This window comes from Anser cygnoides, chromosome 1 (genome assembly GCF_040182565.1).
Source record: "Anser cygnoides isolate HZ-2024a breed goose chromosome 1, Taihu_goose_T2T_genome, whole genome shotgun sequence".
Taxonomy (NCBI): domain Eukaryota; kingdom Metazoa; phylum Chordata; class Aves; order Anseriformes; family Anatidae; genus Anser; species Anser cygnoides.
This window is the reverse complement of record NC_089873.1, coordinates 138,550,001-138,560,650: the sequence shown is the minus strand read 5'-3', so window position 1 is coordinate 138,560,650 and position 10,650 is coordinate 138,550,001. Positions and strand designations below refer to the sequence as shown.

The 10,650-nt window shown below is 42.1% G+C and overlaps 1 protein-coding gene across 3 annotated transcripts in view; it reads left to right on the top strand.

Annotated features, from left to right (window-relative positions):
• Positions 1-5,386: 5,386 nt before the first annotated feature.
• Positions 5,387-10,650, top strand: part of LOC136786937 (granulocyte-macrophage colony-stimulating factor receptor subunit alpha-like) — a 23,575-nt gene continuing 18,311 nt past the window's right edge. Inside the window, exons 1-2 of one of the 3 annotated variants that reach the window (XM_066983039.1) lie at positions 5,387-7,558; positions 8,030-8,103. In XM_066983039.1, coding sequence (XP_066839140.1) covers positions 8,083-8,103 — 21 coding nt within the window. In that variant the 5' untranslated portion in view covers positions 5,387-7,558; positions 8,030-8,082. The remainder of the gene's footprint in view (positions 7,559-8,029; positions 8,104-10,650) is intronic. The other 2 variants (XM_066983033.1, XM_066983035.1) reach the window with 2 other exon arrangements.

Sequence of the window (10,650 nt, the reverse complement as noted above, 5' to 3'; positions counted from 1 at the left end):
ACATTTATCCTGTCAGGATTCACTTGCTTTCCTATTTTTCTTCTGCGGATAAAGCTCCAGCACCTTGACAGATGCCTTCTTATTTTCTATATCGTCTCCCACCCTGTTACCTTGCTAAGCCAGGATCAGGGAGCTTTATGTTTTTAAATAGGCAAAAAGAACCCAAATATTTGATCTATTTGTATTATCAATGAGGCCCAAAGAAGACATTTCAATGTTTGATTTAGCTGTGTGGGAAGATACCAGAGTAGTTATAGCTGTGTCTTTATCACACACTGCATTATTGTTTCCACATGTGGTGCTCAGAAACCATCTGACTGCTTTTGGAGCAGTAAAGAATTTATGTAACATTTGTACAGAATAACAGTACTACCCGTGCTTGACAAAATACTATTTTCTACATCCTCTACAAAGTGTGATAATGAGCAAATGTAAGCCCCTATAACAGCTAAGTAGTCAGTAGAGACTGTGAGATTGGCACAGAAGACAAGAGGCAAATATCCTCACCTTCTGTGGCATCTCTTGATCTCTTGGCAGAGATCAGAAGCATAACAACAAATTGGTTTACTGATATAACTTGATTTCTGAGTTCCTTTCTTTCGGAAGGAAGCATATTCCAACTAGTAAATCAGAACTTGGTCAGTTAACAGCAGAGCACAGACACGGCTTCATACTTCAGTTAAAGTCTAGTTCCGTACAAGTCTCATTCTGGATCTGGAGTTATACCAAACTAATATCAAAAATATACCAAAATATCATCTGACTTCCCAGTTTGGATGGCTGTCCACTGAGCCATCCACCTGTTCCAATCTGAGGATGTAATGTTGGAAGCTCACCATGATTTCAAAGGTGGTCTTAAGGTTCAAAGAGAAAATGGACAGGAATTTTGCCCCCGTAACAGAAGTAGCCTTTGAGTATTTTCATTCACAACAAAAATAACCATAGAACCATACAACAGCATGGGTTAGAAGGGACTTCAAAGATCACCCAGTTCGAATCTCCTGCCATGGGCAGGACACCTCCCACCAGACCAGGTTGCCCAAAGCCCCATCCAGCCTGGTCTTGAACACCTCCAGGGATGGGGCATCCACAGCTTCTCTGGGCAACCTGTGCCAGTGCCTCACCACCCTCTGAGTGAAGAATTTCCTCCTAACAGCTGATCTAAATCTCCCCTCTTTTAGTTTAAAACCATTCCCCCTTGTCCTGTCATTGTCTGCCTGAGCAAAGAGTTGCTCTTCATCTTTTTTTATAAATCCGCCTGAAGTATTGAAAAGCTGCAATGAGGTCACCCCAGAGCCTTCTCTTCTTCAGGCTGAACATCCCCAGCTCTCTCAGCCTTTCTTCATAGCAGAGGTGCTCCAGCCCTCTGATCGACTTAATGGCCCTCCTCTGGACCTGTTCTAACAGATCAACATCTTTCTTTTGTTGGGGGCCCCGGACCTGGACACAGGACTCCAAGTGGGGCCTCACAATGGCAGAGCAGAGGGGCACAATCACCTCCCTCGCCTTGCTGGACACTCCTCTGGTGATGCAGCCCAGGCTGCAGTTGGCCTTCTGAGCTGCAAAACTTTAATCTTTAAACTTTTAAACTTTTAACTTTATCCTTTAAGTTGCCCCACTGATTTTTATAGCTCATATATATCACTGCTCTTTTTGGTCTTGGAGATTCAGATTTTGGGGATCTTACTATGGTGACACTATAATTACACTATAAATTAAATAAATTATACTATAAATTTGATTATTAGACTATATATTCCCAGGACTACTTTCTCACACTAAGGCCAATTGCCATGTAATTTTTCTAGATACATTTTATTAAATCCTTAAGTAAGGTTGATACATGAAAACTGCCATTAGAAATTAGCCCTGATCTGAGATAACCCCTGGACTATGCCCAGGATTTGTTCAGGACATTGCTTGCAAGTCCTGGCCAAGTCAATGCTTGGAATGGTTGTTCCTGGATGCTTTCCAATGCTGGGGAGTCTTCCAACTACCAGCTTAGGCAAGGGTCTATCCCCCACACTGTCCAATTCATACAGGAGCTAGATGCAAACAGCTCTTGGTACACCCACAGCCTTTGACAAAGTTAATGATTGTCTTTTGGTCAAAGACTCAGCTGGGAATCTTTTTTTTTTTTTCAGAAGATTAGAACAACAGGGCCAATTTCTTAATGAGACTGAGTTCATGCTGGACACACATGCAAACCAACTTTGTGTTTCTTTCATTACGCAGCAGTGGCCAGAGTTGAAATGCTCAGTCACATGCTAAAAGAGTGATGGGGTTGTACTAGACTGCAGTAGTTTGTAAAACCTTTCATGATATCTTTCCTCTTGTGCAAAATTGCCAGAGTGAAGCATAGGTTGATTGTAATCTGTCATAACATAGCCATGAGGCATAAAGCATACATTGGCTCGCTATAGGGAAGGGAAAAGGAAAGTTTAATAAAGACAGTACCAATACACTCAGGAGATGGTATTGTTAAATTGATATGGTTAAATAGATGCTAAGCAAACTCCTTATTTGTTTCCTGTTTTCTCCTGGTAAGGGATAGCATATTTTAGCTTATTCAAGAAAGGAGCTTAGGAAAAGCTGGCAGGTCACTCAAGACAGCATTCTCTAAGTAGAACAAAGAGTCATCGTGATACTCAAGGAAACAAGCAAACATACCAGGAGACCAGCTTGTAAGAAAAAAGGGTACCAGGAAAAAAGAAACAACAAAGCAATGGGTGAGGGTCGAAGGAAGAGATTAAATGAAAAAACTCAAACATACATGCTCATGAGCATGTATTACCTGGACAAGCTTGAGATTTGGGCCCACGTGAACCTCACGAGGTTAAACAAGTCAAAGTGCAAGGTGCTGCACCTGGCTCAGGGCAATCCCAGACATGAGGTCAGACTGGGAAAAGAGCTTATTGGAGCAGCCCTGCAGAGAAGGACTTGGGGGTTCTGGTGGACAAAAAGTTCGACATGAGCCAGCAGTGCACACTTGCAGCCCAGAAGGCCATCTGCATCCTGGGCTGCAGCAAAAGAGGAGTGACCAGCAGGGCAAGGGTGGTGATTGTGCCCCTCTACTCCTCTCTTCTGAGGCCCCACCTGGAGTACTGCGTCCAGGTCTGGGGCCCTCAGCACAAGAAGGATGTGGGGCTGTTAGAGTGGGTCCAGAGGAGGGCCACAAAGATGATCAGAGGGATGGAGCACCTCTCGTATGAAGAAAGGCTGAGAGAGCTGGGGATGTTCAGCCTACAGAAGAGAAGGCTCTGGGGAGACCTCATTGCAGCCTTTCAGTACTTAAAGGGGACTTTTAAAAAGGATGGAGCTCAATCAGATAATGACAGGACAAGAAGGAATGGTTTTAAACTAAAAGAGGGGAGATTTAGATCAGCTGTTAGGAGGAAATTCTTCACTCAGAGGGTGGTGAGGCACTGGCACAGGTTGCCCAGAGAGGTTGTGTATGCCCCATCCCTGGAGGTGTTCAAGACCAGGCTGGATGGGGCCCTGAGCAACCTGATCTAGTGGGTGGCATCCCTGCCTATGGCAGGGGGGTTGGAACTGAATGGTCTTTGAAGTGCCTTCCAACCCAAGCCATTCTATGATTCTATGAGACCCAAAGAACTTTACTCAAGAGTGCTGAGACCTGCCAAACCCATTCTCTCTTCCAAAGGTTGTGGAGACCAGAGAGGTCATTGATGACTGAAGAAAGGCAAGTGTTGCCTCTGTCTTCAAAAAAAGATCAGAAGGTTGTCTCACAGAATTGCAGGCCTGTCAGCATGGGAAAGTCATGGAGTAAGTCCTTGTGGAGCACATTTCTGAGCATATTGAAGAGAATGTCACTGGGAGTAGTAAGGATGGTTGTACCAAGAATAAATATCTGTGACAACTGGAGTACCAGTTTTATCCTGGAACCTGTCCTGTTTGACATCTTTATCAATGACCTCAAGGAGGTCTCATCGTGTTTGTAGATGACACCAGATTGGGGTGATCAATTCATTTGCTCAAGATGAGATTTGCTCAAGATGTTGCTGCCATCCACAAGGACCCACACAGGCTGAAGGAATGTTAAAAGCCAAACAAACCTGAATTTATCCATTACTCAATCGAATTTAAGTTGTCCAGAAGAGGAAAAGGTAATATATATATTTATTTTTTTAGAGTAGTTTTTTCAAAATAAACATTGTGGGGAAAAAAATGCTGTGCATTTCCTAAAACTCTTTGCATTACACTGGCCCTTGTTAGCTTGTTACAAAACCACTTCATACCACATTGGGCAACTTCTTGAATGATATGGAAACAATTGTTCCATCTACTCCTTACTTATGAAAGATTGGTAACATTTCCAAGCTTTCATTAGCCTGGTGTGTTTTTTTGTTGTTGTTCTTTTTTTTTTTTTTTTCCTCAGGGCTTCACCTAACACTGCAAAGCTAATGCTAAACCAGTCTATTAGTAGTAGTAGATTTTTCAGACCATGCAAATTAAATTTCTCTCTCTTTCATTTATGATAAACAATTCATGAATTGGCTAGCTACACCTGCATCAACGCTGTGGAACACAACCTGTGAGAGGTTTCAGCAGAACACCCTACACCTGTGAACCGAGAGCTCTGGTGATGGAAGGGACTCTCTTCACCACTAGCTACAGGCCTCCAGCTAGACTCTGCACCACTGAGCACAACCCTCTGAGCTCTGCCATCCAGCCAATTGCCAATCCACTTCACCATCCACTCATCTATCCCACACTTCCTCGCCTGTGAAGTTGTTATGGGAGACAGTGTCAAAAACCTTGCTGAAGTCAAGGTAGACCACATTCATCTCTCTCCCTTTATCTACCCAGCTATTCATCCAATCATAGTAGGCTATCAGATTGGTTAAACATGACTTCCCCTTGGTGAATCCATGCTGACTACTCCTGATCACCTTCTTATCCTCCATATGCTTGGAGATGACCTCCAGGATGAGCTGTTCCATCACCTTTTACAGGGATGGAGGTGAGGCTGACTGGCCTGTAGTTGCCTGGGTCCTCCTTCTCGCCCTTTTTGAAGACTGGCATGACACTAGTTTTCTTCCAGTCCTCAAGCACCCCTCCTGTTCTCCACGACCTTTCAAAGATAATGGAGGCCAAGAGAAAGTCCTCATTTCTCCAGACTTCCTCTCATGTCTCCAGGGTCTGAGATTCTGGAGAGCTGGTCTTAGCAGTAAAGACTGAAGCAAAAAAGGCATTCAGCAACTCTGCCTTCTTCGTGTCCTTTGTCACCAGGGCACCTGCCCCATTCAGCAGCAGGACGACATTTTCCCCAGTCTTCCTTTTTCTGCTGATGTATTTGAAGAAGCCCTTCTCCTCTTGGGAGAACTGAATAAGTCTCTGCCTGTGCCTCACTACTCCTAGGGGAGTCTCAGTTTCTGATGCTGACAACACTGAACTAGAACAAAGCACAGAATAATACATACACAAAACCAAATCTTTGCTGTCTTATCATAAACACCAGGATATGGAGTGTCTCAGTTCACAAGCTGTTGAGCTGATAGCTCCCAGGAGAGGGTGGGGACTGTTGAAGGGGGGCACAAAAGAGATGTCTTGAAGGAAGCTGGTCTCCAACAGAGTCACAGTCCTGGGCTTGGCTATGCAAATATATCAGGGCACAAAGAGGGTCACTTGCCCCTGGGAGGGAACCAGGACCTGAGGAGAGCCATGGGGCCGGCAGACCATGCCCCCCCTGAGCAGGGCCCACCCCACAGCAGCCGTTGAGGGAGCAGGGGCAGACACAACCCAAGCAGAGGGGAAGATTGGCCGAGCCAGTCGGTGCACACAGAGCCGTGGTGAATTAATCCAGACTAGAGTTTAAAACAGGTTAGTCAAAACTAATTCAGCTACTCTCTGAACAGCCTTAAAGTACTAGTTGGATGAGACTGTTAGACAACCCTCAAGTTACCCAGAACCTGACCAAAAATGCCACCACAACAAGAAGTAAATTCCTTGATAAAAATTAATTGCCTTTCGGGGGAAATAAATAAATAAACAAATAATAAATAAAAGTGGGTGTAAAATGGTTCAAGGTTGTCTCTGAACACTTAATTGATCATTTATTTATCTATTTCCTCCACCTGGAATGACTTGTCTTGTTACTCTCTTAGGCCCCATCATTTAGACCATCTTCAACCATTTTCAATCCTTGTTACCCTTTCTCCTCCCAAGTGAAAACCATCTTCTGATAGCAGACTCAGGTGCAAATCCTCCCCTGTACCTATCACAAGGCTGGAGGAATGTTCTCAACCACCAACAGACAACAGTGAGCAATACTTGCTTGAATTGTGTCCTGAACATTGTTGAACTATTTTAATTCCCACTATCAGAATAAACCCAAAACAGAAAGGGTATGAGAAATATCTGAGAACTCTCTATTGGTGGATCTGATCACATGCACAAGCCAACTACTACTACTAATAAGGAGAGAGATTTTGGTTCAAGGAAAGCAGGGTTAAGAACTGCCCTTCCTCTAGCTGACTAAGGATCCTGTCCCACTCCTAAGAAGCCAGGGAGTTCTCTTTCCTGTTATTGTGCCTGTGCTAGAGGTGGAAGGTACAGGGTAATTCAAATCAGTCTGGCTATAAGTGCTTGAGAACAACATGAAATAAAAAGAACCATCTGCGTGAAGAACAACTAGCTTCTTCTATGTATATCACATACCACGTAAAACCAACTGTGAAGTAGCTAATTCTCAGCATCACCCAGAGCCACATCTAACGTTGCTGAAAGTTAGAGTGAATATTTTGGGTTAGATTCTCACATTTATATCACTGCAAAGTCTTTTACAAACTTGACATTACTCTATTCAAAATATCCAGTACACTTTGGATATTTTCTTTAAATCTGAAAATTCAGGAACTTTTGCATGGTATCATAGCCTAAGATGAACCAAACCAAACCAAAAGTCATACATTTCAGAAATGCGGGTCTTGCATTTTCAATGACACTTCTTTGCCTACAAATATGCAAGACAGAATTTTCTTGGCTGCTTCCAGATGCATGCCTAAGGATTGATCTTACCCAAGGAAGAACCTGGCCATAAATAATGTATACAGCCAGACAGGTCCTGATAAAATTAAATAACCTTGTTGTAAGCACTTTAAGAATGGACTAGTTCCACAAAACTACAGTTTTTGTAACAGAACTGCAGTAATGTATTTCCAGAACATATTATTTATGAAACTGTTCTTATTTATAGGAGGGGTGTTTTTGTGAGCATGTTCACAACTATTGTGTATTTTAGTTTGCACACTGCGACTATGAATATTTAGCTTATCTAACATAGCAGGAAGGAAGAGTTCGTTGCGTGATCAGTTCGTGTGAAATCATTAGCATCTACAAATTAGGACATTTAGGGAAGTTCAAACACAGTAGGGGAAATGATAATCTGAGTAACTTTCTGACTTGCAGCATTTGCAATTGAACATTTGCTTACAGTAAGAAAAGTGACAGAGCAAAACACTTGCAGGTTTAAGGGTCTTTGCAGCTCTGATCCATAATCAAACACGATAAAGGAGGAGGGTTTTTTCAAGAGGAGGTACGTGACTCTCTATTCTTTATGTTTTGTTTTTTTTTTCCACAAAATAAATAAATAAATTTTGCAGAATCTCAGTGTTTGTCAAGGATTAAATTAGGTTGACTTACAGTACAACATCTACAAAATCTGTATTAGTTTACTGCTTAAGAAAACCTAGGCAGAATGTTTGTGATGCATAAGCCTATTTGATTAAAAATGTAAATTTGTATATATATAAAACTTCTAGAGCTTTCTGCAAGATTCAGGGAAAACTATGAAATGTCTATGATGTCTGTAGCACTTTATTAAAAGGGCAAACTAAAATGAAAAACAAAAGGTAATAATTTAGTGGTGATTAAAACTTACATTACAGTGATATGTGATTGTATAAGAGTGCAGTAGTATCTCTGTAGAGCTTAGTACTATTTAACAGACATTAAAAACTAATTTTTCACACTTTAGCCCTTTTAATCCATTTTTTTTTAAAAAAAGCAAACAAACAAAAAAGCAGACTCATTGAGGAGGTTATCAAGAAATATTTCAGTATGGAAGTTCTCTCTGCACAGGTGAGTATTTCAATACGTATGCATGGAACTCATCTTGTTCATAAGGAACTTTAATTGGAAGAAATTACTGTTGCTTAAAGAAATCAATCATTTCTTGGACAATCCTAGTTATCTTGAACAGTTTATTTTGCTTGCAGACTGATTGTGACAGGGATGTGGAGGCAGCTCTGGTGTTGCTTCACTATTTGTCTGTGGCAAGGAGAATTACAGAACCTACAGTCAGCCCTGGGGCCCCCAGCACAAGAAGAAAATTGGAGCAGGTCCAGAGGAGGGCCACAAAGACGCTCAGAGGGCTGGAGCAACTCTCCTTTGAAGACAGGCTGAGAGAGCTGGGGCTGTTCAGCCTGGAGAAGAGAAGGCTCTGGGGAGACCTTATAGTGTTGTTCCGGTACCTACTCTTTGTCAGGCATTGTACTGACAGGACAAGGGTTAAAGATTTTAAGCTAAAAGAGGGAAGATTTAGATTCAATATAAGGAAGAAATTCTTTATTCAGAGACTGGTGAAGCACAAGAACAGGTTGCCCAGAGAAGCTGTGGATTCCCCCTGGAAGTGTTGAAGGCCAGATTAGATGGGGCTTTGAGCAACCTGGTCTGGTGGGAGGTGTCCCTGCCCATGGCAGCAGGACTGAACTAGATGATCTTTAAGGTCCCTTCCAATCCAAACCATTCTACGATTCTATGATTTGATGTTTGTTATCTGGCATTTATTTTGCAATAACTAAAATAAATGTTCGTTTCTATACCCTTTCTATTATTTATTCTAACTAGAAATATGTGGGTTTCTGTTTCTTGGGGAAAAAAAAAAAAAAAAGTGAATCCTAAAATAAAGAACATGGGATAGTCGATGCAGGAAGGCACCTCTGGAAACTGTCCAGTCCCACCCCCTGCTCAGAGCAGAGTAAGCTGCAGCAGGTTGCTCAAAGCTGTGTCCAGTCAGCTTTTGAATATCTCCAAGACTGAGGACTCAACAACCTCTCTGAGTAGCTGTGCCAGTGTCTGCCCACCCTGAAAGTAAAAAGTGTATTCTTCTGTTCTAGTGGAATGTCCAGTATTTCAGTTTGTGCCCATTGCCTCTTGTCAAGTCACTAGGCACCACTGAGCAGAGTCTGGCTCCCTCTTCCTTATTCCTCCCTCTTCCTTATTCCTCCCAGTTGATAAGATCCTCAAGATGAAGATGAGCCTTCATCTTCCCAGAATGAAGTCCCAGCTCTCTTCACCTCTCCTTTTATGAAAGGTGCTCCACTCCCTTAACCATATTCGTGGTCCTTTGCTGGACTTACTGAGTCCATGCCTCTCTTGTATTAGGAAGCCTGAACTGGCCACAGTACTCCAGGTTGGGCCTCACCTGTAGTAGAGGGGAAGGATCACCTTCCTTGTGCTAGCATCATTACTCCTGATGCAGCTTGGGGTGCCATTGACTGCCTTTGCCATAAGGGCACATTGCTGGTTCGTGGTCAGCTTCTTGTCCACCAGGACTCCAAGGGCCCTCTCTGCAAAGCTGCTTTCCAGCATATCATCCTCAGCCTGTGCAAGAACCCCAAGAGCTCATTTTCCTTTAATGAAATTCATTAAATGCTTGTCACTCCATTTAGCTGGCCTGTCTAGGACCCTCTGAAGCAAAACAGAATATCACTTCTCCCACTTCTGTACCATCTCAAAAAAAAAAAAAAAAAAAAAAAAAAAAAAAAAAGAAAATACTGATCTAGAGACTGAATTGATTCTGGAAAAGCTTCATTGAAGTAGGTAAATATTTCATTGCCTTGTATGCATTGCCCAATTTTTATCCCTATTTCTATGCCTCCTGGTACACTTAGCATGTGTATGGTGCTCTCCATATGTCCACAATGTATAAGCATTACTTTGTTGTATGTATAAGCTTCGATTTATGTTCACATCACCCAGAGAGTAAAATTCAAATTTTCATCTCTGGAAGGGTGTCACAGGCAGGAGAAATTTTCCCAGAGCCACTCAAGAAAACAAAGCCACTGGTAGAGCTAGGAATTAGAACCAAGGAACCTTGGACTCACGTAGCATTTTCGGGTAGCATCCTGCACTCACACCCTGAGAGAAAAGATAACAGTCTGTACAGACTAATAGGGTAAGAAATTAAAGTGTTTAAGTCAGTCTTTAATTGATGATTTCTGTAAAAAACTGCTATAGATATGCCACAACTTTTAAAGGTGACCTTATTTTCCTTCTGGCACATCGATAGTGAGATCATTCCAAAGCATATTGAGTTTGCCCATGCCTAGCTACAAAAGATTGAATATGCTCAAATTCACTAGCATATAATGAAAGAATCCTCCTTACCAGGGATATGATCACTATTTCTGAGTAAGACAAATCATACATCTGGTTATGTTAGATAATAAGCTTAACAGTAATTTAAATGTGTTCCTTGATAAGATTTTGCTAGTGAAAAATTAACCATATAGTCTATGTCCATACATCTAAATAAAAGAAAGCTAGGACTTTTCATAGCTCCAGGGTCATGTAGCACTGGCCAGCTCACATCCACATAGCTTTGGTGGATAGATTAGTTTTATA